General features: G+C 39.9%; 3 protein-coding genes across 6 annotated transcripts in view; 1 reads left to right on the top strand and 2 right to left on the bottom strand.

Annotated features, from left to right (window-relative positions):
• Nucleotides 1–27049, top strand: part of nf1a (neurofibromin 1a) — a 148157-nt gene that overhangs the window by 90770 nt on the left and 30338 nt on the right. For all 3 annotated transcript variants that reach the window (XM_055011837.1, XM_055011838.1, XM_055011836.1), the window contains 5 exons: nucleotides 403–561; nucleotides 946–1043; nucleotides 1725–1871; nucleotides 2334–2480; nucleotides 4167–4277. In XM_055011837.1, coding sequence (XP_054867812.1) covers nucleotides 403–561; nucleotides 946–1043; nucleotides 1725–1871; nucleotides 2334–2480; nucleotides 4167–4277 — 662 coding nt within the window. The remainder of the gene's footprint in view (nucleotides 1–402; nucleotides 562–945; nucleotides 1044–1724; nucleotides 1872–2333; nucleotides 2481–4166; nucleotides 4278–27049) is intronic.
• On the bottom strand, nucleotides 8796–16875 carry omgb (oligodendrocyte myelin glycoprotein b). 2 transcript variants are annotated; one of them, XM_023283794.3, is made up of 3 exons: nucleotides 16657–16875; nucleotides 12718–12930; nucleotides 8796–10022 (listed from the first exon to the last, which is right to left on the bottom strand). In XM_023283794.3, the coding sequence occupies exons 1-3, from the start codon at nucleotides 16659–16661 to the stop codon at nucleotides 9050–9052; spliced, it is 1191 nt and encodes a 396-aa protein (XP_023139562.2). In that variant the 5' UTR covers nucleotides 16662–16875; the 3' UTR covers nucleotides 8796–9049. The 2 variants fall into 2 exon arrangements, with proteins under 2 accessions (XP_023139562.2, XP_054867815.1); XM_055011840.1 differs by lacking the exon at nucleotides 16657–16875 and having other exon boundaries at nucleotides 12718–13700.
• LOC118471221 (protein EVI2B) lies at nucleotides 21344–26366 on the bottom strand. Its single transcript, XM_035954450.2, has 2 exons — nucleotides 26250–26366; nucleotides 21344–25548 (listed from the first exon to the last, which is right to left on the bottom strand). Exon 2 carries the CDS (start codon nucleotides 25505–25507, stop codon nucleotides 24404–24406), a length of 1104 nt encoding a protein of 367 aa, XP_035810343.1. The 5' UTR covers nucleotides 25508–25548; nucleotides 26250–26366; the 3' UTR covers nucleotides 21344–24403.

Genomic DNA, 27049 nt, shown 5'->3' with positions numbered 1-27049 from the left:
GAGTAGACAGTTGGGTTCCCTGTTTCACTTTCACTGTCCTTTGTTTTTCTTAGGCTGTAACTTGAGTAAGATCCTTTCTCACTCTTGTTACATCCCAGAACTGGGATTGTTTACAAGTCTTTCTTCATGTGTCTTCATCCTATTGAACCCGGCGTCTTTTGCTGTTCTGGTCATGGCTCAGCTCACTCCGCTCTGCTACACATATTGACATGTATTTTGTTTTTCTCATCATTGACTCCTTTGCTCTTTTTGTACTAAAATCCATTTTCAATATTTTCTCCTTCCCTTTGCACACACTGGCTTGTCTTTTCATACCTTTATCTTCTGTTCCATCTGTTTTTCACATCTCTTTTATTTCCCCTCTGTTGTCTTTCCTCTCTCCTTCCATCTTCCCTTGCACAGGTGGTGAGTCAACGATTCCCACAGAACAGCATAGGTGCAGTGGGCAGTGCCATGTTTCTGCGCTTCGTCAATCCAGCCATTGTGTCTCCATATGAGGCTGGAATCTTGGACAAGAAGCCCCTACCTAGGATAGAACGGGGTCTCAAACTAATGTCCAAGGTAAGGCTGGTGGAGATGAATGCTAAGTGATGCAGCAGACTGGAGAGAAACTTTCATCCTACAATGGCAGCTTATTGTCTGTGTGTGCAATTAAGTATGGTTGAGAATTGTAGAAAAAAATAGCATGGCAGTTAAACAAGTGTTTTAATCAGTTATGAAAGATGGAGGATCCATCCTCAAATCAAAGTACGGACTGGCATTCAGCAGATTTAATATGAAGATACCATGATCCCACTAGTGACTGTGACAGCTAGTGGGCTATAGTGACTCAGGCAGGATCGTGTATCTCCTTGTGAAAACCAGACAATGTAGAGATGGAGAACTGCATTCACAAGCTGTAATGCTGTAATGTGCGTGCTGTGTATTTCTTTTGTTTTCCTTCAGATTCTGCAGAGTATTGCAAACCATGTCCTGTTTACAAAAGAAGAACACATGAGGCCCTTTAATGACTTTGTGAAGAGCAACTTTGATTCAGCCAGGAGGTACGACATTTGGAGCATAATACAAACTACCCTCAGTCAGTGTCTGCACACAGAAATTCCTGTCAATGTCTTCCTCACACACAACAGCTGATAAACTCTGGAGACTTGGTATGACTTTGGTTAAAATGTTTTCAAAAACAGTCCTAACTATGGTTTGGTTACAAGTATAACTTTATATTGGCCAGCATCAGATAGGGTTGAAACTGGACGTTATTTCATGGCCAGTGTGTATAAATTTTTCAGAAGGGTACTAATTGTGAATCATACAGCAGTTAGTTATCGGTGCATTATAACTGTCAGTTCCATTGTAAGTGATGTGGGGATTTCAGTTTTTACTTTATCAACCACCAACTTATAATACCATTAATCTTAAAGATAGTGTAACACTATTACATCATATCTTCGTCTTAAACTGTGGCTGCACCACTTGTGTGCAAAACTCATACTCACATTCATACCCATTTGACAACCTGAAGTGGGTATGAATGTGAGGTTGTTGATTTCAGAAAGTTGCAGGTAATGGGGGCAAGAAACACCTTCTGTAAGGAATCTGCAGGGTTTTGGCAGTGTGGTCTGACATGCAGCTCTAGCATACCAAACGTTCTGCAAACGAAAGCAGTAAGGTGCCTAGTGTCGAATATGTCTGTAGGTTGAGTGTGTACTCTCCTCTGTCCACCACAGGTTTTTTTTGGACATAGCATCTGACTCTCCACCCAGTGACTCAGTCAACCACAGTTTGTCTTTTATCAGTGATGGTAATGTGCTGGCCCTGCACCGCCTGCTGTGGAACAACCAGGAGAGGATCGGCCAGTATCTCTCCAGCAACAGGTACAATTTGCAATATAATCATGTGTAAATGTTAATTAATTAGTGCTTGGTAACTGCCTCGATATCTCAGCTTTTGTCTGTTATGTCCACTAAGTGTTATCGTTTGTTTTTTTTAAATTTATTTATTTATTTATTTAATATATATATATATATATATATATATATATATATATATATATATATATATATATATATATATGTCTTTGTTCAGTTATGGTCTTATGATGTTCTCTATTTTTGATCTGCCAATGGGACTTGAGATGGAAATTAGCCGTATGGCTACAATCTCTCGTATTTACATGGAAATGTACATTAATACGAAATGTCCCATTTTAAAAATAAATGAATGAATGAATGAATGAATGAATGAATTGATGATTTTATCTGTCGCTGAACACTAGTGTCAGATTATGTTTTGTTTTTTTGTTTTTTTTATAGTCATGAATTGTGATCTTTTTCCAGGGATCATAAGGCTGTAGGCAGGCGGCCTTTTGACAAAATGGCAACCCTGTTGGCTTACCTGGGACCCCCAGAACACAAACCTGTGGCTGACACTCACTGGTCCAGTCTAAATCTAACTAGTTCCAAGTTTGAGGAGTTTATGACCAGGTAGGATTGCTACCATCCTGTAACGTAATGGGTTTGTCCCAACAGATGCACTTGTTGCCTTGAGCCTTCAAGTAAACCTCTTGAATTTCCAGAAGGAGATGAATAAAGTTATCTGTCTGTCTGTCTGTCTGCCTGTCTGTCTGTCTGTCTATATATTTCACATCTGACACTGTCAGCATAAATATGAAATGTATCCTTTTATCAAATGTGGAAAAAAACAGTGATGATGGAATAATTATCATACATTTGTTCAGCACAAAAAAATGCATTTTGGTTCTTTTGTAAATGTATTATAGGATTTTGGGAAATATGGTAAAATCTGCAAAAGTATGCATACGCCAACTTAAATTATTGGTTTTGGTGATGTATAGTTGTATTAATAGCATTTTCTTAGTGGCATGACCCCTTCACTTCTTGCTAGTGATTATGATTGACTACAGCCGCTGACTTCTCTGAACCAATTTAAAAGGCCCGATTGATACACTTAATAGACTCAGCCACAAACAATACAATTGTTCAGGATGGTCAAGAGTCAACCAAGAATCACCAAAAAACAAATCTGCAATGAAGCTGCTGGAACACTGGTGTCAGTGTCCATGGTCAAGGGTGTTCTACATCACCATGGGAGGCTGCTGTGCAAGAATGAAACCCTTCATCTAGAAGCGGGATCTTCAGACTTGACTGAAGTTTGCTGTTGATCACAAAGAAAAGGCCTTCTGAAGGAAAATTCTGTAGTCAAATGAATCAAAAATGTAGCTATTTGGCCACTGTGATCAGAAATAAGTTTGGAGGAGAGAAGGTGAGGCCTTTCACCCCATAAACACCAGTCCAAGCATGGTGGGGGTAGAGTTTAACTGTGGGACTGTCAGAGGAGCTGCTGCTTTACACAAAGTAAATGGAATAATTCAGGAAAACCTCCAGTCATCAGCCAGCCCAAGGTCCTGGATGCAGTTGGGCGTAAGACAAAACGCACATCAAAAGTGGTAAAGAAACTGTTAAATCAGGCTAGAATTAAGGTTTTAGACTTGCCTCCCCAAAATCCTGACTGAAACCCCATTGAGATTCTGTGGACTTTGCTGAAATAACAAATCAGAAAGCCAACACATTTAGTTGAACTGCACCAATTCTGCCAAGAGGACTCATCAAACATTTAGTGACAAATTTGCAAGAAGCTTGTGTATGGCTGAGATGAAAATGGGCAAGAAAATTTAACTAAACATTGGCACTGCTATGTGTATATTATATTACCCAGCAGATTTTATCATTTCCAGAAGATTTCTATTAAACTTACGAGATAACCGAAATGCAGAATTGCTTTTTTGGACAAATGTTTTTGAAGACGCATATGTTTCAATCATTTCATCATAGAAAATTCAGAGTTATAGAAGTCATTGGAAGCTCAAGATTGCCATGATTTGCATGGTCTTTATTAGTGTATATAAACTTTTGTTTACAACAATATGTCTGATGTTCCATACTTGAATATTTTATCAGACAAAAACGATTCAGATAATACCAGGTTAATCTGTTTGATGGCCAGTGGGATTAAGATGTAATAGAATAACAAATTAATCAAAAATATATCTGAATCTATCTCTACAAACCCCAACATTTAACATAACAGCATTAAAAATTGTCAAATTAATGAATGTTGGCTGATCCTCAGCTCACTGGTTTGTTCTGCAGGCACCAGGTCCATGAGAAAGAGGAGTTCAAAGCCTTAAAGACTCTCAACATTTTCTACCAGGCAGGAACCTCCAAGACCGGCAACCCAGTATTCTACTACGTTGCCCGCAGGTAAGACTTGTCATCTCGTCTCCGAAACTTCGCTTCATTTTTTTTTTTTTTTGTAAAGTTTATATTTAGTGGCTACTGTCTGGTGCATCATAGTACAAAACACTGCATTATCACTGTACTGCCTTTCTATGAACACTTTAGTAATTGGAGTATGAGTAGAGAAAGCACTTGTGTTTTAACAACTCATATGATCATTGCAGCATCTGAACATCCAACATTTACAATAAATATATTGTGGAGAATGGCTGGCACTTTTGTGGATATGGATATGAATAAACCATGCAAAAAATTACTAGTTATATTTTTGTTTAGAGATGGAAGAGGACTTCCACAAGTCCCACTTGAAAATTTTTTGTGTGTCTGCACACTAGATATAAATACATAACAGCAGTAAAGAGTGACCAGAAAAATAGATACCCTTGTAAGGTTTCTTGCAGTCTTTATTTGAGTATCTAATATATGAGCTTCACAAAGTATTCAACACAAGATCTTGAGCATAATAATCCCTATTTTAAGTCTGAGCAAATGTCAAGTCATGAGCCTTATCTAGAGCTTTTAACGAGAGGTACAAAGTCTTTTCTGGTACTTGTATTTTCTTAAATGTTGTTTAGTTATCACAAACTGCTTGATCTGAAATTTGATGACCCTGCTTCAAAGCTGTTAAGTTGGCCATCTTATATTATTGATATGAGATTATCTTTAAAATACTCTTAATGAATTAATTGTTAGAAAGATAAAAGCTGCAGATGACACATGCAGTGAGTCACCAAATCCAATATCACAATGCCATTGTAAGTCTGAAAACAGCTGAAAAGCTTGGTGTTGCGTGGCCTGAAGTCCTCACCAAGACCATCATGTGATGTTAAAGCGGAAAAACGCTCCCTAAAGACAAATCCTCTATCTGACATCAGCTGCTAGTCTTTCCCGATTGCTGGTTAAAGCAACCCAGTCATGGAGCAGTCCTCTCTCTGCCAAAAACTTTGTCATGGGAGGTTCTATGTTGGTATGGGTCAAACCTCTGCTGGCATCGCAACTCTGTGCCACACAGCAGTCCACCAGGACTTCAGATAGTGTTTCCCTTCCAAAGGTCATTGCTTTCAGTCGTCGCTAAAGGAAAATGGCTACAAGTCAGTGCCCATCTGAAGAGAGGACATGAAGCCCCACAGATATATCTGCCCAGTACAGTGCCACCCCCTCCCCTGACTGCCCACAAGCAGACATTTGCACAGGCCTTTTCTTGACCAGCTTACTGCATCCTCACACCCAGGCCCTTGCAAACCACCAAAACTCTGCCAGTGTGGCACCAGGAGACCAGTCTGCCCTTCCTGTAACTATGGGAGCTAAGACAAAGAGACATGCTACTTAGCACACTGTTTCAGACATCCACTTCATTCTTCCCAAAAGACAGTTTAATGCACTCTGCTAGAGTCTCTATATCCCATAGTGATATACCAGTACGAATGCTGAAAGTGAACTTTAGATTCAGATATTAACATTAGTTCTCTGACAGGTAAGCTAAGTGCTTACTTAGACTGAAAAGAAGGCATCGCATCAGGCCCTTATAGCATGGACAAACGTAATGTTTGTCTGTCAACTTTAAAGAGCTTCTGGGGAAAATGTGGCTGGACTTGTCCTTCGTAAGATACCTCGATGCTGTTGCAAAGGACTTGATGGAGGTTTTTGTTTTTTTTACCCTAAAGTTTTATAAAGAAAATAGAATAAAGGGCAGTAAAAATGGTCATTCTAATTTGTCCTTTGTCCTTTTTTGATGCTTCTGGAGGCATAAAGCAGTTTACTGTATTATTGACTGTATGAATGAGAAGTCGAAACAGTGTCAGACAGCTTTCGTGCTCAGCAGAAGAGGAGTCAGAGAGAGACACATTTTGTTTAGGACAATCTGCAAGTGAGCATGTTCAGAGTCACTGACTGAGAGTTTGTCTGTCTCTTGTGTTTTGTTTCTGTCTTTTATTTTTTACATTTAACTTGATTTCTGTCTGTTCACCTTTCTGCCATCTGTCGCATGGCATATGAGAAATGAGAAAAGAAATTTGCAAAAACCAAAATACAAGGTTTCTTTTCTTTTTTCTTTGGAAACAAAAAGCAGGTAGACTGCATGATTTTGTTTTTGATTTTCATTGTTTTTAAATCTTTTTTTAGTTTATATGAGAAAAATGGAAAAATATATTTTTTAAAAAAGGACCCTATTTGATTTGTTTTGTGTCTTTTGATTCTGTCACCTAAAACTCTTTTTCTGGTCTTGGTTTTGAAGCCAAGAACAAAAATCCTTTGCTTCGTTTGAGACTTACAAATTAATTATGGATTATCCATTGAAACTTGGGCCCATTTTTGTTAATGTCATTGTCATTTTTCATTCAATGACACAGACCTACTGTATTTGGCTTTCTGATAAATGTTCACTAACCTTAGCTTTTTGATTACCTTTTGAATATTTGTTTAGCCACATAGCCAACCATGTGGTGCATTTCTGCATGCGGACACACTCATCAGCAGTTGCCGCCGTAACCACCCAAAAGTTTCTGTTTCAAAAGAATCCAACTTTAAGCTTGATGCTTTTTGAGGCAATGTCGTGCTACTTGACATAACCTTGGTGTCAGTTCTGATTATTTTATATTTCCGTATGTGCCAACATAGAGGAAATGTAACCACTATGCAATAGCTGAAACCCAGTATGGCTTCTATTAATTACCACAAATGTTATTTTTGCATTGTGTGATCTGTTTGTGTGCACAGAGATCTAAAGTCCATCCAACTCAGCATCAAAGATGTACACAATTGTGTCCTGGGAGGCTATGATAAGAAGGATGATTGGATCTGTATTTAGTTTGCGAAAGCTTGACCAAGTTCATCATTTTAATAACAGTTGCAAGAGCAGCAAGTGAATTTTTTGAGATTTGTAGACCCACAGTGCTTTGTATTTTTCCTGTTGAGTTCCAGTTTAAAGTTCAACATGCTGATAGCTTTCAAAATGTGAAGCTTGGTACACATTTTTGATTTATTTTTTGTGGGTATCTAAATCTTCATGTTTTTTTTGTAAGGTCTATGAATTGGAATAGTCATCAGGGAATATGTCTGTGTAGTCATCCAGGTCATGATAATCGTAGGAGCTTCAGTAGAACTCAATTGGACTTCTCTTGTAGGTTCTTGAAGACATTTCACCTCTCATCCAAGAGGCTTCTTCACTTCTAACTGACTGATGGGGAGTTACAGAATTTATAGTCAGTCCAGGTCACATGGCTAATGGCCCATAAACGGCCAAGACTCACCTGTCTCCAGGTGTGAGTTGTTATGAAACCAGTCATGGTGATGGAGCTGCAATTTTACAAAACAAAGGATGTGAATCTGCCAGGTCAGGAGTGACTCAAGATGTTAACGATGGTAAAACTTTCTTGGGAGAGACCTTATCGCTGCATTATAGGTGCTTGATAAGTGGTGTTGCAAACCCCCTCCTCTGTTTAGAGATGGTTGTACCAACTTGGCATAGATGGCTTCCTTTACTCCTCTCTCAAATCATCTGTCCTCTCTGCCCAAAATGTGTACATTGCTGTACTCAAAGGAATGTCCGTTAGCCTTCAGGTGGACTGCTCAGTCTCGTCCTGAGAAGCTGCTCTCCTGTGTCGAGACATGTGCTTATGAAGCTGTTGTTTAGTCCCTCCTATGTACAAATCTGTGCACTCTTTGCTACATTGGACTGCATATACAATATTGCTCTGCTTGTGTGTTGGTGTTTTGTCCTTGGGATGAACCAGCCAGGGAAGTCCCAAATATGAAGTCTTACATAGCCTAACATATATGTCAACCTAAATACAATTGAAATGTGGACGAAGCAATGTACTGTTTTGCCCTTTTGTTCCTTTTGGCTGAGTGGTTTCTCGGTCAGCCTTTCAACTCCCCACCCAGACCAGACTTCTTGCTCTTGCCTGCTGTCCAGTGTAATTGCAGCTGACAGAATGGGTGCTTATTTTACCTAAAACTGTTAGGACAGCAGAATACTAAATGTGTTATTGGCTAGTTTTGAAAAACAAGGCTTTTGGCTTTTTAAAAAAAAGCAGCACCAATACTAACACTTTGACCTAATGAGCTTTTGCAGAGCTTTTTAAAAGAAACATACTGTCGTTTGATGAAATTTTGATGGGCCATCTCTTCAACATGATTTTCTCTTTGTTTTGCTTCGGTATTTTTTGTTTGGTTAGATACTGTATAACGTAATGCCGTCTTTATGTTATTGGAGATTCCATCATACTGTTGCAATTTGTGTAATACGTGTTCCTAACTCTTTCTCTTACGCTAGGCCTTTATAGGTAACTGTCCCCATTTTATTGTGTGGACATTTAGGCTCCTTACCTCTCACTGAAAGAGTGAACCAGGAAGGCCAATGAGAACTATGGAAAGTTATGGAACGTTATTAGCCAGTCCTGTTCTGAATGGCTCATCAGGGCAAATGTAGCACCAGCATCACTTTCTTGAAGAAAGCATAGATCACAGTAGTCTGTCAATGTGCAAGCATTACTTTATGCTAAGAGCTGAGCATCGACATTAACACACCAGTCAAACCATGTATGCAATCTTTTGAATAGTTTTCGGTCTTTATATAGATAATCTTTGTGTACAGAATTTTCAAAGGCAGTAGATTGACTGACTTGGTTGCAAGAGTTTTTACAAGGGAAATGAAAATATAGCTGCTAAGCAACGTAATTTGTTAACTGTCCTAAATGATTGGGCAGATGTTGTGTTCTGTATCCAGTCCAGGTGGTTCAAAAGGTGGTGAATGCGGTTGTCATGACTACAGTCATCAGGGTAACAGTTTGTTTAGTCTCAACATGGAGTCCATGCCCTTTATTCAGTGAGTTAGCTACTTTGGGCTTCTTGCTTGAAGACTGTGGTTGTGCCGTGCTTGTGCGTGTGGAGAAACTGCTAAAACTTGTGGAAGACGTCAAGACAAACAAAATATGGTCCTCAGATTCGTTCACACCTCTTTTGCCCTGATAAATTCCATTTTCAGATTTTGCCTGGTAGCTCGATGTGACATCTGCGGTCCTTGCAGGTGATTGGCCATCATACCTCTCACCTCTGCTGTTAATCCAGAGTGGTGGCTCTGTGAACAAAGCAGAGTGCTTCCCTGTTGTTGCCAGATGGGTTTTCCCACAGATGGGTCTTGTGTAACAGGGGCAGCCAAAGACAGTTGCAGGGGTTTGTTCAGCCCATCTGAGGAGCCTTGCTATGTTTTCTTCTTCTTCACAAGCCCAGGGATTGTCCCCAAGAGTGATCACCTCCAGCCCATTCAGCTTATCAAAGATCCCTTCAGACAACCATGAGAAGCGGTTAGCATGCAGATAGAACTGAGCCAGCTTCGGCAATCGATCCAACGATCCGGGTAAGATCTGCACCAGATAGTTATGTGACAAATCAATGCTTTCCAGGTTATGCGGTATATTTGTTGGCACAGTCCAAAACCTGTTATAACTAAGATTGAGAGCTTGGAGACTTAAGAGTGTATTATTAATAAAGACCACTCTCTCCAGCTCATTGTCTGACAAATCCAGTACTTTCAGATTCCAGTGATAAGCTGTGTCATTTTTATCTAGCGTACGTAGATGGTTCCCTGCTGCTCGAAGGTCCCACAGAGACCGTGGCAAGGCAGGGGGTAGACTGTCCAAGCGGTTATAGGACAGGTCCAGGGTTCGCAGGTGGGCATAGTGGCTGAGCTGACCATCCAGGCCCTGCAAGCTGTCAGAAGAGTGTTATATTTAACATATAAATAGTGAGCAGTGCAGTAAACCACCACTACCTGTTATGCCTTCAATAATAAACAAAAAAATTAAATTTTCACTTTTTTTGACATCTACAAAAACCGAACATGTTGAAGCACGTACACATATATGCATATGTATGAAATGTTACACCAGTCTTTCACTGACGGGTGAAATTAATAACATTGGTCATATCATTGTATTACAATGTTCTACTGGGAAGGCTTGGGTCTTGGCATTCATGCAGAGGTTATTTTGACATGTACCACCCACCTAAACGTTGTTACAGAATAGGGATCGACTGATTATAATCCAACTGCCAAATACCAGCCCAGATGCTGATATTTGGCATTCTTACATTATTGGTAGCATTATTTTTATTGGCCAATGATCACAAAATAAAGAAATGTGCTCTTTTGGTAAGTGTGTGTTTGAAACGTGTAATAAACTCTGCAGTGTTCTACAAGCATTCGTAATGTTACACAGAAAGACCCCAATGATTCACTTGTAGGTGTTAATAAGTGGTGCAGCTGGAACTGGTTCTGCTGATAGGCTACGGTTATTGTTAAAATGTTAGCTGGAGCGCTTTAACATCATTATAACATCAGATTAACTCTAGAACTGTATTCTAACTGACAGACAAGTATCTCTAGCAGAGACACAACCTGTAAAAACTGAGCAAGGAACATAGCCATCACTACAAATCAGGACATTAGATGCTTGACAAGCTGTTATTGATCTCAATTATCTTCAAAGTGAATAGGAGAGCATCGTAGCGTCACATGACACTCTAATGTCATTGCTTCTGTTTCCACTCTACATATTCAGTAATAGTAATCCTTATGTGTGAAATAGTCTTGTTATGAATGACAGGTTTCCTCCTATTCTGCTTTTCATATATATCCTTTAATGAATATTGGGTCCATATTTTGTTTATTGGCCTTCTCGATTGCCAATAATCGATATCGACATCTGCCCTAGTACAACCATATTGGTTGATAGCTATTGCAGAACCAGCTCTCTTGGCACTGCCTGATGGCAGATGCCTTTCTCAGTACTACAATACACCCCACCACACTGCAAAGAACTGGTCAGGAACAGTTCGAGGAACAACAAAGCCAAGTGTTAATCTTCACACTTTGAGTCATGGACTTTAAGTTGTGATCCTACCAAGTGAGTGAAAGCTCAGGGCTTTTTCATTGTCAAATCATCAAGTGCATAAAAGGAAACTTCTCAAAACAATCATGTGCCCCTTCTGTGGGCCTTTGTGACTGCAGTCTTTCCTGTAAGACATGCAGGAAAGTCTGTAGCAAAATTGGTGTACATATAAAATGTACAAAGTGGTGTAGGAAAGAAATCTCCTAGGAAGATAAGAATGCAAAGTTTAACTGCTGCGCTTGTTGTTCATCTTTCGCTAGCCAGGTATGTTGTATGCTAGCAACCAGCACAAGGAGTTGATTAAATTATACAAACATGAGTTAATGATTAAAAGTCAGCATCCTCCAGCCATTTGTTTGCCATGAATTTAGTCTTAAATGTAGAGCATCACCGGAACTGTCATTCAGAATTTCAGTTTCACTTTCAGTACAGAGCAGCAGGGTTTTAGTGATTTGACAGCTGCAAACAAACTCTGTCTTCCTTTATTTTTTTTCACTGTTTCTCTGACTGAATGTTGGTGTTAGTGGTACAAAAAGTGCTTCAATTGTTTTTGTCATTAAACTATTAACACTGCACAGTAAAAATATTGTCCAGCAAAAAGCCCTGCATTTATTTCATATTTAAAAGTAAAGCGTGAAAGAGGTTTTACCAACACAATGTACTGACATTTACTTAGTATCTGTTCAAGGTGGAGCTTTCAATTCTGATACAATCCTGCAGAGTTTAATTTTTATTTTGTGAGTAAAACCTGCTCAAACAATTGCCGTTCTTTGCTGTAAACAATTATTTGCATTCATTTTAAATTTCAGTTATCATGTTATAGTATACAATACAGATTGGTTCAAAACAGTCTGTGCTTTGTGCTTTTAATGTGTTTAGTTTTTTAGGTTAAAAAACAAATCAAAAAGTACAGATAAAAGTACCATTAAAGAACTGGATCAATAAGCAGTGTCGGTGAGAGCAGTAGCAACGTTAGTATCTTGCTGTGCTCCTTCTTATATGATTTCAAGCCCTCACAAACTCATATACCCACACTACAGCTGTGATTTCATTTAAGTTTGTGAGGGTTTTAGTGCTTAGTCTTGAAGTGGAGATCGGGTCTGGGACAAAGAGCCTGGCCTCCCCAAAGTCCTGAGCTGAAACAAGAACATCAACACCATTTGGACTGTGCTGAAGTAACAAATTAAGCCAACAAATTTAGTGAGCCAACCAGGAGCTTGTGGACAGCTATCAACAGCACTAGTTCAGGGGAAAATGGCCAAGAGACATTTAACCAAATATTAGGATTGCTGAATGTATCTAAGTTGGCCACGAAATCTTTACCTGACAAACTGTGTTCGCATTGCCACCCTTGGCGAATGTCTTTATTTTCTCACTCTGTCTTCTTGAGCAAAACAATATATTAAACCTCTTTAATTGCTCTTCTATTTCTGCTAAGCTCTTTCTTTCTCAGAAATCCATTAATTGTCTAAGAGTGCATGTGTAGATAACAGTGTGGAGGTGTAGCAGTTTACCTGTTAAAAGAGAGGTTGAGAAAGCGAATGTTGTGCTGCAGACCAGACGGTAGTTTGGTTAGGCCTCTTGAAGAGCAATCCACAACACGGTGACCCCCACTGCAGGAACACACAGAGGGGCAGATACACAGCACCAAACCTCTGAGCAGCCCACACAGTAGCAGGAGGAGCAGGCAGAACAGAGAAGCAGAGCACGCCGGCATGGTCAGGGTTCTAGAGAATAGAAAAATAATAAATTGGAGGGCAGACATCTAGACCTGATGGTAGGAAAAGGTGTAAAAAAAAAAAAAAAAAAAAAAGTTCAATATTGACATTTTTTTCATGTATAACATTTGATTTCCATGTGTATTATGATAATTACAATAATACAGATTTGATAGCTTAGACTCTGCCTTGTCTTCTTTTTGTGTTAGAAGCTGCATTTTGAAATTTTCATGTGAAAATTGGATGCCTCAAAAGCCCCTTTCAGAAATGGGACATGGAACATTGATGGCCTCATCAATCTGTTCAAGTGACGGCATTCTAGTGTAGTGTCAGAAAGAGCTGAGAGCTATTTATCATTCACACACTAAGTATAAACTAATAACAGCTGATCCAAGTGTCCAAACCACTAATTGCCCAGTTTATTTCTGATTTATGAAACAGTGAAAAAGAAAACTCGGGATTCAACCTATAGACGGCTAGATTATATCAAAATATTTAACTCTAGATGATAAACGATGACTATGTGACAGCTCACCTGACTGAGGTGATAAGAATTAAACATTGTAATCTGCTGTTAGACCCTGATTGATCCTTTCTCTGTGTCACGGATAATTTTTTTAAAAAAGCTAAATAAGTAACTGCTGTTGCTCTGTGCATAAATGCTTGCAGCTCTCTCTCTCCCTCTTTGGAGACACTCGTGGATCTTACCGCTGTCTGATTCTGCAGGTATCTATAAAACTACAAAGAACTAGTCCTATACTGGTGGACCTCAGACATGTAGACCTATGATCCTGTACTGATCTGCTTATCATGGTCTCTTGGGATAATACATATCACTGAGAATTTGATGAAGTTACCAACACTATTGTTCCACTTGCACAAATGCACCAGCTCCTTCTTTAGAGATGTACATATGAATCCTGCTGCTGTCTTATGCTGCAGGTATTTCAAAAACTCAGAGGGAATAGTTCTAAATACCTGGACGAAACCAATTTTAGCATATTTTTGGTTTGGATTATTTGAAATCATGGACCAAAATAAATGAGGAAAGGTGTGCTGTGATTTTGGTACACAAACTCTGTACTGTTCTTGGATGAATATTGGTACTGAAAAATGATAATATTCTTCCCCAAATCATGTCACACAACTCAAAGTTCCATTGCTCATATATTTCTATCCATTAATTTGACAGCTTTGTTCAGACTTGTGTCGTATTCAAAGTGATCCAGAAATGGTACAACCTAATAGGATGGCCAGCTTGACTTTTTTGGAAACATGACGAGTGTGCGCATTCAGACTGAAGTCGACACTGCAGTGTTAAATGAATGTCATGCCAATGTTAGCCTTTAGTGCTCAGGATATCTTCATCAGCCTTTGGATGCAGGAATGTAGCAGAGTCTCAGAGGATGTCCATCTGGTTTGCCAGGATGCCACACACCTTCCGGGACAGCAGTAACGGTTCCTCTCTTTCTCCTACCTGCTCGGACTCATTTAGCAGAGACGCAAACTCTTCCATCTGCTCAGGAATGTCCTGCAGCGCATTACACATCCTGTTGAGGTAACTCTGGGAGAACACCACATCTTTGCTCTCTCTGTGTGGGTCGTTGTTCAGGATGTTTTCATTGTATAGCAGCAACAGCTTAGTGGAGTCTTTCATGCGCAAAAATGGTTCGAGGAGCACGACGAGTCTGAGGTGTTGACTTGGCGTCCAAATTCCCCAGATCTCAATCCAATCAAGCATTTGTGGGATGTGCTGTGTGTGTGCAACTCAAAGAATCTGCTGCTAACATCTTGGTGCCAGATACCACAGCACACCTTCAGGGGTCTAGTGGAGTCCATGCCTCGACGGGTCAGGGCTGTTTTGGCAGCAAAAGGGGGATCAACACAATATTAGGCAGGTGGTCATAATGTTATGCCTGATCAGTGTAAATGGATCTGTGTAAACATTTGCAACCAAAGTCTGCGTCAGTCAGCACACAGGGATGTAGAAACCATGATTTGATCTTAACTGCCGCAACTGAAGTAGTATTGTCAGTGCAGGTTAATTTCCTTGGTTATATGACCTGCTCCACTCACAAATTAGGCTGCATAAAACATCTGTTTTGTTTGAAAGAGAGACTGACGGAGGGGAACAAAAAATGGAGGGTGGTCTAGTAATCACAGGCTGGCCTTTTGCATGCATTATTTCTGTATGTTAGTTATAGCTTTATCTACATGCTAGTTTGTCAGGTTTTGATCCAGCCAATTGTTTTTTCAAGCTTATCGGAACCTATGTGATTCATAGATCAACCTGCGGGACTTGTAGGCCATGAATTGACCTGTGTATGACTTGCTACATATAGCTATCATGAGCTGACTTCTTCTGACTACCAAAGCAGTTTATGTTGTTTTCATTCTACTGCCATTCTACCACCTCCACCCTCACATCATCCTCATTCAGCCCTCTGGTGTGTTGGTATCCACAGTGTGTCATTGGGTTCTCCAATCAGAACCTGTGGAAGATGGGCGCTTACTATAATAAACACTACAAGACTTCTAGTACTAGCAGCTCAGCTTTCTTTTTGTACAAATACCATTATAGATTATATACCACTGACATGTCAGCAGGTATGAACATTTTCAAAAATTGATATCCCCCAAGTCTATTTCCAAGTAGTGTTACTTTTCTAAAATGTCACTAGCTTGCTGTCTTGTGTGCCAGTCCATTGTGTTTATGTTTTTTTTGTTTGTTTGTTTGTGTTTTGTCTTCTGCATTGTTTAGGTTTAAAATTCTATATATATCTCTACTATTTTTTCATTCTAGTTTTTTTTGGGAACCCTTGACTGTATCCTGACAGTCAGCATTCCCAACATGATCTGGTACTTTCGTAGGTTCTGGAGGTTTATTGATTAAAAAAAAAATCTTTTTTTTTTTTTTTTTTAAATCTTGGACTAGAATTTGCACCAAACATAATCTTACCCTTCCCCTGGCCTTGCTTACGGTCTCAGTCATTTGTTTCAGATTTCCACTTCATCCAAAATAAGGCTATAATCCTGCAGTAGCTGAGCTATGTGATTGATGAGCCTTTAGTTGTCATTAGCACACAATACCTCTGAAAGTTTTTGTTTTTGAATTTAAAGTTTCAGAACAAGAAGCATCTGATGCAAGTCAATGACAGCAGAAATGACAGCCAATTTTTAAAATGTGGACACTTCAATTAAACCCAAGCTACCCCAACAACAGTTCTGTTAAGACCAATTCCATTCTTTAGTGGGACTTCTGGTGCATTCATTCATTTGATTTAAACTCTGCCAGTAGGACTGAAGCTCAGGGTGTTGCAATGACACTCAATTCAGGTCAACACCAATTTTGTCTCTCTGCAGCTGCAAAGATTCTGACTAAAGACTAAGCCATCTGTGTTTGTGCTGTAAAACAAAGGACTATTGGGCATATTAACACCCTTCAAATTTGTGTTCTAGAAATTTCATCACACTGTAACATTCTGTGCTGGATGAAGGCAGAGAAGCTCTGCTGTAATTGTGCCTTTCATCACTGATTTTTTGTGTTTGTTGCAATAATGCTTTCTATGGAATGCTAAAAGGGAGAAATCTGCACAGTGACAGAGCCGGGAATAGCATTCTGGACCACCATAACATTACAGTACTTTACTATATTAACCAGATTCAGAATTCTATAGCTTACTGCCCTGCCCATTATATGTAAGTGGGTCTCTATCACTATCACAAATCACTCACCTCATCTTTTCTAGTGTTTGTCTGTCATCTTTCCTTTTCCTCTGGCTCCACCTGCAATCCTCTGTAGTTTTCTGTTCTTGGAAGTTAACGGGCTCAAGCTCTTTTTTCTTGGTGTTGCGGATGTCGTGGTGTTGCCTGAAACATGCTGGCTGCTAGCACCATCCCCTGTCCTGCTCACTGCTCTGCAGGCTTCCGATGCAGCTGGTGCTCCAGGTTAGGAGAAAGATATGCATGAGGGAGGGAGAGTGAGACAGAGGGAATTGCAGCAGTGAGCCAACCCACTCTGCTGCTGATGAGGCAAGCAAGACACGCACACACACACACGCACACACACAGTGACAGCAGTATGCTTAACAACAGCAGCGCTCTCTCTCTGCCCTTCGTGCATATGCACTCTTATACACACTTGAACAAGCAATGGCTACCAATTTTTCTGCACACTGTACTGATGTTTAGATTTTTATCTATCACAAAAGATATTTAATCTTTTTTAAATGTGCTTTTTCCTAAAGCTACCCTAATAATGTATTATTATGACCGTTTGGTCCACTTTCCCTTACTTCTTCAAAGCAATTTAGTCAGTTGCTGCTGATTTGTTTTTTGATTTTGCGACACGTGTGGTCTTGGTTCTCTTGCTTCTCAGCTTTCATCAGCCTTGGTTCCAGCAGCTGCAAGTAATAAATTCAGACCACCTGATTTAAATTGCTGTAATGGACACTTTTATAACATCTGTCTATGAAATGACAATGTGAAATAGCTCCAGGCCCAGTTTGAGACAAACTGGGAAACAAAGTGTAGCTTTTGGCAGAAAAAGAGGCAGGTGTTTGTCTGTGGAGTTGGTAGATAGCATTTGTCTCGTGTGTCACAATAGGAATTCCTCCTGCTTGACCTCATCAGAAGCTCAAATACCATTAAGCCAACCTCAATTGGCTGGCACTACTGTGCCAACTCCATCTCCTGGCTCTTGACCTGCTGGACATGTGCAAGCGTGCAGTTGCTAATCCTGTGGCCTGCCATTGGAGCGAAGGTTGCAAAATCTTGTTTTGATGGCAAAAAATGGTGCAAGGCCAGGAAGATGGAAACACTGGTGTTGCCAGTCTTTCCAGAGCTGCTTGATGAGATAGTCATGACAAGGAGAGTCATACCCTACAGCAAGTAACACTCTATCGTGGGAGACTCTCTGTTGAATTGTGAGGAGATGGAGGCTCTATGTATGTGCCAGATTCCTACCATCGAACTGCTGGTAGCAACCCTGCAAAGATAGACTGATTCCAATCTAGCTTCACTTAGTTCTGAAAGTCAGGGGTTCTTTCAACAAGAGCCCTCAGCGCATATTCTGCCCTGATGGCTTACCAAGCTGAGCTAGAAGAGGACATGACTGCAAAACCAGATACCACATTGTGGGAAGAAATCTGCATTATCACTGAGCATGACATCTGCCTCCACAAAAGTGGCATCCAAGCTACAGGGAGAGCTATGGACCTCATTGTTCTTCAGGAGATGGTACACTGGCTCGGGCTCACAAACCTGAAGACCAATAAAAAAGAGTAGCTCCTCAACAACCCTGGTTGTCCTCCAGGGTCTGTCGGTGCAGCCGTTACCTCAATGCAGAAAAGATGTGAGGAGAATACGAAAGATGATGAGGCACTGAATATCTGCCTGCTGTTGAGGGCTAAACTTGCTGTTCCTCCTGCACCCCGGCAGTCATATGCGCAGAGCTGTCTCTCTCGCATTCAAGATCCCCAGTGTGGCTAAGCCTCAGGCCCTGCAAGAACCCGTGGGTTAAAAAGTGATCTTCTCAGGCCAGACTTCAAGTGGCAACACCACACACCTGTCTGCAACTGGAGTGAAAAAGAAGTGCCCGGCCTGACAGCCTGTTCTCCGAGGGTGTAGGCACCTTGCCCTCTTCTCTGGCCAGTCTGCCCCTTCTTACGTCCAATTCAGAGAAAATTTGGCAGAATGTGTTTCCACAGAGTGCGGATCTCAGGTTGGCATTCATGTTACAGTGTCCCCTGGGGAAGCAACAACATTGTGTTCAGTATTGTCACTGAAGCCCTTTTCCATGCACTCTGTAAGAACATATTCCCAACACGTGCAACTAGGCTGAGTGTCAAGGGTGCTATCAAAGGCCACAAAAAAATATGAAAAAGGAGATATTTTTAAAAACATATTGATCCTGTCTGCTATAACACTGTCTGTTCCTATGACTGTGACAATGCAGACAAACCACGTGCTTCCAGGTCGTGGCCTGTGGCAATGGAGAGCATGAAGGCGTGTGTTGCGTGCCCCCGCCACAAAGGGGTGCTAAAACAACACTGTTGGCAGAGTGGCAAGTCAGCCCTCTCTACCTGCTTGGGGAGATGAAGAGGAGAGCCATGTTGGATTTCCATGCCTGAATCTGTAATCCAAGAAAATATAAATGATTGGAAACGGAACGCCTAATCAGTGCATCATTTCCATTAGGCTCACTTTGGACTCTCTTCAAGGCAAGACATTCTTGGTTTCTCTTAAACTTATGGCCTTCTTTGTAGTGGCCATTCCACTGGAATGCCTGCATATGAGAGGTGCGCAGCAGTGGGTAGCATCCCTGGTTTTGGACCCTCTTGACGACAGCCATCGCTGGGTGAGGGTTTCTGCAAATTGCTCTGGAGCACTTCACCAGTGGAAGACCCTCACCCTTCCTGATTCAAGGTGTTGCTATAGGAACAGTCTCTGCCAGGAAGGTGATCACCGCGGATGCCTTGCTGGTGGGCCGGGTTGCCACTCACGAAGGGAGAGCAGTGAATGGGAAATGGGAACCTTACACGTGATTCCTCCACATTCTTTGTCTGGAGTTGCTATCTGTGTATCTGGCTCTGAAACATTTCTCCCCTTGGCTGAGGGGCGACTGTGTTTTAGTGAGAGGGGGGCTGAGGTCCCCTGGGTGGCATACACCGGCACACAGACCAATAGGTTGAAGCACTGTACTCTGCAGTCGTTGATAGTGACTCATGTACTGGGCATCCTGAACTGCAGGGTGAATCTGTTATCCAGAGGTGACGCACTGTACCTAGATTGAAGACTTCACCCTGATGTGGTGAAGCAAATTCAGTTACACCACAGTCAGGTAATCGTAGATGTTTATGGGTTTGTGAGGAATGCTCAATGCCCTCTATTTTTTATCTTGCACGATCACACGGGGTGGATGCAGTGGCACCTGAGTGGCCCAGGACCCTTCTTTATGCTTTCCTTCCAATGGCTCTCATCCTTCTAACTCTGACAAAGTTGAGGGAGCAGGGCCTGTCTGTGATCTTTGTTGCCCAGTGATGTCCAGAAATGCGCTTGCTGGTAAAAATGTTTCAACTTCTGTCCATTATGACTATTACCACAAGGACCTGCTGTCTCCAGCGTGAGAGGAAATATTTCACCTCTGCCCACAGAGGCTGACTCTGTGGGCCTGGCCTGTGAGTGGTTCAATCTAAACATGGTGGGACTCCCTCACAGTCTGGTTGACACTGTTTGGTGTGCCAGAGTCGCATCAGCTTGGTCTTTACATGAACATAAGTGGCAGATGTTTGAGAGCTGGCGCTCACTTTTTACGAAGTTTTATAGGTTAGATGTCTCAGCATCAATTCTGACACGTTCAGTCTTCAGTGCATGGTCTTCCCAAATTGGAGACCCTCAGGTCTAAAGTGCCACTGAGGGTAATTGTCTTCTCTACAGGTACATCTGGCACTACAGGAGTCAGTATTTCTTCCATAATGAGACACAAAATGAATGCTATGAAATAGCACTAAGTTTATAAGCATAACCACGGTTTTTTGATCAGGAGAGTGAATGTCTCACCTCACCACCACCCTCCTTGAGGCAGGGATAAGCTTGTTATGATGAGTGTCAGCTGATTGTATAGAATGACGGTCCTCAGCCCTTCTGACATACACATTTGCTAGCCAACTGGAGCTGGTGTAATGGTATTTGTGATGAGCTTCTCCGTTATTTATACTGTATATATGTAAATAGACTGTTTTTGCACTACTTTAAGATTTCCTTGCACTATAAAGGAGAAGCTCTGCAATCTCGTTATACATTGTATAAAGACAATAAAGAATATTCTATTCTATTCTATTCTTCTGATGAGGTCACACGGGCTGCATTCCTAGTGAGACATTCACTTATGCTATTCAGAGAACCAGTGTTATGTTCTGAATCTTACGGCTTCCTTCCCCAGGTAGACACAAACACCACAGACAAAATGCTGGTCTCTGTAAGCGGTTTTTCTCTGTGTAGTCAACTTTTGGCCTTATCAAAAATCAGCTAATACACCTTCAAATTGAATAATGCAGCAGGTGTTTTCAAATATAAAGTAAAAAAGGGAGTTATTAAGGATTACTGATTTGATTGAGCTGCTGCTGACAGCACTGACGGATGTCAAAATTTACTCAAGCTCCTGTTGCACCAGTGCTGTTAATTTCCTCAATGTAATCGTTACAAGTGTGTTAGTCCACCATGTAAGTAGGCTTTAAAATTCAATTTAAGCTGTACTTAATCTGCCTCTACTGTAGATTATATTATAATAAAGATGAACTATAATACGTTGTAGTGTAAATTAATACTATACTAACAAATGCAAATTATGACTTAAAATATATATTTTATTGCATTTGACAGTACAGAAAAACATCTTTGACAACAACAACCAAACATTCAGAATTAAGTTTTTGTGCCACTGTCTGATGCATGTTTAAGTCAGTTATGGCCATGTTCACAGAGGAAATCAGAACATGAACAGAAGGCCAAGCAATATTCTACAGTTCAACTGATACGAGTGTCATTTAATAATTACAGTGGTCCCTCGTCTATCACAGGGGTTAGGTTCTAGAACCCCTCGCGATAAGCGTAAATCTGCCAAGTGGCGACCTTATATTTATTTTATCATTTATATACATTCATTTATATAGAATTTAAGGCCTTGAAAACCCTCCCCGCACTCTTATAAGCCTTTTCTACACTGTTATTAACCTTTCCCACACAAACACTTCCTATGCTCTTAACCACTTTATACTCTTAAACTTGCGTAATTTTAATATGGTAAGCATCCTCCTCTTCCATTTTCATGTTCCTCAGGTGCTTGGGTTGGGTGCCAGAAGACTTAAAAGGTGCAGAACGTTTGATCGACATTGTAGGGCTTGAAGTAAATTAAATTTTTTACAGAAATTTCATAAAAACACAATACTGCAGAGCAACACTATGCACAGCGATCAGATGTCAATGTGAAATGGACAAGGCCAGCTCTTGAGCACATGTTATACATGGGAGACGAAAGGAGACTGACGCTTCGGTCGCTGAGCCAGTCAGCTCTCAGTGCTGTACACTACACATTTTAGTTAGATTTTATATATTTTTTTAATCTGTTTTAATTATTATTTTTGTAACTGTCGCTTAGGCTGAGCTACACTAGCTGAATATGTCTGATAGCAGGGAAGTCATTCACTTTGTCTTTGGTCTGCAGGTTTTTAATATTTTTATCATATCATTGGGACAGTTAATGTACAGCTATAGAATTACAGATACATGGAAGTAGATTTGTGTACAATGTGACATTGAAAACAACAAGAACAATCAATTAGGCATGTGCCACAAACCAATTTCACAGTGCTTTTTTTTCTTTTACGTTCTTTAAATCCTCTTTAGAAGCAAAATTAAACATTTAAAGACTGAATTTTACAAGTACATATTTACAGAAGTTTTACAAAATATTCATAACGAGAATTATTGCCAACTTGCAAGTGACAAAAAAGACCAAACAAATAAATGAAATATATGGAGATATTCTTCTCATAATTTGTATCCTAGAAATAGTGCATACTAAAATCCACATTGAACAGAGCATGAACTCATAAGCCCATCAAACCATAGCTCATTCTATGTACAACATTTATGTTTTACACTTTGATCCCTTACTAATATGGGCTTCATTACAAATTAAGCCTAAAAGTATTTTGTGGAAACATCCTATCAAAGCCTAGGCAGCACATGTAGTAGTCATTGAAATTATTTTTTAAAAAAAACAAAAAACAAAAAAAAAACCCAAAAACATTAATGAATTTCTGGATCTAGATGTACACCAAAGTTTCCTTCAGAGCGTATCTTCCTTCACCTGTGGCCTAATTGTATGTCCTCCTAACTGAGTGCACAGAGAAACCACCTGTAATAACTTCACTCTTACATATGTTTTTATTTTGTGTAGTTTATTTCAATGTGTTTTGTTGTCTTGGAAAGGCTTAATGGACCATCAGACTCTGACAGTCAGCAGTAGCTTTAGCTGGGAGCTAAAAGTGCAGAGTTCTGTTTTTTCATCGTGGCATCCACATTTCTACTGGCACACTATAGGACCAAATCTCTCTTGGAAGAAGGCAGTCTATATTTTCTTTTTTGAGAATTGTTGCACAATCTTAGCATTAGTCAAGTTAAACTGTCATATACAAGGTGGATATTGACAAATTTTCTCCTGAAAAATATTGAATAGAGTTTTATATATGCTAATATACTACAATATATACAGTAGTAATAAGAAGTCAAACTTGTAGAAACGCTCATTTTTAATGTTTGTTTGTGGCAAAAGTTGCAATTATTACTTTTCTCTTCAAAGCAAATAAAATTTTGTCATCCCGTTCCTGTGGGATTACTGAAACTTCTACATATAGCTTAAAAAAGATAAGGACACGTAACTCATATGTGGAGGATTACTGAATCTTATTTCTTGTCTACTGTCCAGTATATGCCACACTGCTGCACTTAGAGTAATCAGAAAGGCAAGTAGGTATAGTCTGGTCATTAAGCATTTACTCAGTGACAGAATTTTTATACTTTGCCCATCTGCACTGCCACATTGGAAGACAAATAAAGCAATCAAGATGTTACTGAAGTGTAACTTTGAGCTTTATTTAGTGCTTTTCACAAAATACTGCAATAACTGTTGTTGAGGAACTACTGCATTTTTTTTATGAATGGCCAAAAGAATAATTTTGTATATTGTTGTCAATGAATACAAGCACAAAGTTTATCAAACTAAAAAGCCTTCAAGAATGTACTACTGGTATCACTCTTTAAAGGTAAAGCCTGAGTAGATTTGGCACAGCATTTTAAAAAGCCTGCCGAAGCCTGGAAAAAGATTCTTTGTCATGACTTGAGTGTTTATGATTGCTAATGGAACTGGGTCACCGATGCTTATTGATAATTTGACTGCTGAAGTAGAAGGATTAATTCTGAAGTGTATGAAGCTATACCTTCTGTTGAGATTTAGACAAATGCTGCAAAATTCATAGGATGGCCCTTCACAGAACAGATAACCCAAAGTATGTTGCTAAAGCAACCCAAATGGAATGCTCTTAAATGGCCAAGCCAGTCATCTAATGTTTGGACAAAACTAAAGACAGGAAGCCCCACAAACAAGCAGCCACTGAAGGTGGCTGCAGTAATGATAATAATAATAATAATAATAATAATAATAATAATGTTAGTTTGTCCAATCTTTTTTTAGCCTGCAAACTTGGAGGGACTCTGTTGAACGAAATTGTAATTCCTAAGCAGTTATAGCATTTTCAGGGTTGATGCACCAATATTTTTGTTAAACTCCTTGAATTAAGGCTAAGAGTCTATACTTCAATCATATCTTGATTGTTTCCTTTAAGATCCATGACTGAGATTTGCAGAATGGTCTTCACTGACATTTGCAACATCTGAATTCTTATTTGTGGGTAGAATGTTACTAGTTTGCGAAGATGTCACGAAGACGGTTTTCAATACTCTCTGCAGTGTCTGCTGTGGTTTTCATTTGTGGAACTGCAGCAGACTCATTGCTTTGTTGTACATCCTTCCCATCCATCCCTGGACCAAATGTGCTTTCTTGGTGTTTGCCTCCAAATGTAGTACCTGATGTCATGTCTTGTAATTCCTTGTCTGTTTCTGGAAGCAAGGACAATCTTTTGGATAGTCTCTGAGGCAGAATGCTGGAAAGAGAAATTCGGGTAGATGACCTCAGTGTAACTCGATCATTGCCAGCTCCACCCTCTAGAAATGGTGATGGACCAGCCCAATCTGCAGTTGTTATTTGCTGTTTCTGAAGCTTCTGTTTTTTTATGTAGATGATTAGGAATCCTACCATCATAAGTGCCAGGGCTCCACCTATTAGTCCAGCCACTGCTCTACTGTGATGTCTTCCACATTTGGAATTTTCCTCTTTCCCAGAAGGATCTTGTCTTTTCTTTACCTTGGTGATGTTAATGAATGGGGTGGTTACTGACATTGTGTATAAGCCTTTGGGCTGTGCTGCATCACCATCTGTAACTGTGCTTGTACTTTCAGACTTTTCTTCTGACTTGATAGATGTGGTTGCAGTGGAGACAGGGTTTGTAGACTGTGTTGGTTGTTTAGCTGGATGGGTAATTTTGTCTTTGACGAATTGAGAGGTTGATGTCCCCTCTGTGCCTTTTGTCTGGGTAAAATTGCTTACTATAGCAGGTACCCTTGTAGGTCTGGTTGAGTTGCTGGCTTGACTGGTTACAGCCATTGTAGATTTCATGACTTTTGACTTTTCTTCTGTCGTTGACTTAATCCCGGTTGAGCTGTTTAACTGAGACACCCCTGAAGTGGTTGGAGTTGCTGCTGTTTGAATATTCATTAAGAATTTTTTAGAAGGCCTTGTTTGAGTTGTTTGCAGAGCTTTAATGCTATTTCTTTCCTCTGTCGGATTAACAACAACAAAGACAGACGGTATGGCAGTATGATCTGAGACGTCTGAGAGTACATATGAGCTGCTCATTGTCTCAGACAGCAGCCATGTGAAAATGATGATCATAAAATTGATGGTCATTGCTTTCCTTAGTCTTCTGGCTGGTTTCTGGGTCTTTGTAACTAGAACAGAGGAAGTTATTTTATGAGAATCGCACAGCATACAGTCTGAAGCAGTGTCTCATTGGGAAATGTCAGAATAAATTTTAGAATAAAAGGAAGAGTGTTGTGAAATGTAACCTGCTGTTGCATCATTTCCTCAAAATGCCCCTTAAAATAGGCATATGTTTCAAAGATACACATTTGATATTTTAAAGCGCTGCAGTCAACAATTTCATGTTGGTTAATTTCACAATATTAACATGCTAGGGTCTCTCTGGTCATGAACGACTGGAAAATTACTCAGTTGCAGCCTTGGACTACAAGTTGGAAGAAACTGAGTATGTCTCTATATTTATTGTGATTAAAAATTTATATAATGTTAGCACACATTATACACAAAAAGTCCAAGTTGTACTCCTTTAAAATCCTAGGCACAAGTGAAATGAAAACCAAATGCTCAAGACCTATGAGGATTAGACAAACAAGCGAGTTTGGTGTAGTCTGTACATTATAACTATGCTGACAATGACACGTTTTTAAATCAGCTTTGTCATTGTCATTTCTCAATCAAAAATCCTAATGGACCATTTAGCTGTGAGAGCCACTGTCTATTTTGCAAATAGATTTGCTATCCTTGGTTCAGTTTACTTAAGCATCAGTTCAAACCACTGAAGGTATTCATTTCACTACATCAATAAATCAGATGAATCAGATCTACTTACCAGTGACAGAAAACCTTTGTAATCTGTTAGCTGTGTCGTTTCAGGATGTATATAAAGTTAAAGTTAAGAAGGAACTAGGAGCATGGTCGACTCCTCTCTTCGGAAATGTTGAGACTGATTCTTGCCTCACTTACAGGAAGTGTGACAAGCATGTGCATTCTCATCTGCTGTGATAAAAATAGTAGTTCATGTTTCACTCCAAAGATTAATCACATTACCAGTGTTTTAAAAAAAACACTAAATTGTGAAGAAAAAAACTAAATTGCCATCTGTAGAATTCTTGATTGTCAGGAAACGTGATTTTAGAGGTTTCCAAGACAAAAGAATTTGATCATGTATTGTACACACTGATCTGAAGACTTACGCATGCTATTAAGGTCCATTTAATTCAGCTTGTACAGAGCTCTTTTCTGTGTTGAGTGAAATGTGGTAATGAGAGCAAATACTGTACATCCACGTTCATGACCACTGTAGCTGCAATTTCAGTTAGATATGCAAACATAGACATGATTCACGAAGTGCTCATTGACTAACTATGCACAAATCAAACACATCCCAAAAAGTCTCCATCTCCTTTTCATTTTAACAAAACCATCCAATCCACAGTCTTCAATTCTGCAGGTGTACTAATGGAGACAGAGGAACCAGTAAGTCTGCTGCGCCTCGGGTCTACTAACAGACACCAGACCGCGAGCCTTAAACACAATCTAATTTGTCCACCCTCTGCAACAAGATTCATTAATAATAATAGCAATAGTTTTAGTACTTCAGTACATCATCTACTAAATGATTTCTTACAA

This window comes from Amphiprion ocellaris, chromosome 7 (genome assembly GCF_022539595.1).
Source record: "Amphiprion ocellaris isolate individual 3 ecotype Okinawa chromosome 7, ASM2253959v1, whole genome shotgun sequence".
Classification (NCBI taxonomy): Eukaryota; Metazoa; Chordata; class Actinopteri; family Pomacentridae; genus Amphiprion; species Amphiprion ocellaris.
The sequence above is the reverse complement of the archived record's forward strand: the minus strand, read 5'-3'. Positions and strand labels throughout refer to the sequence as shown.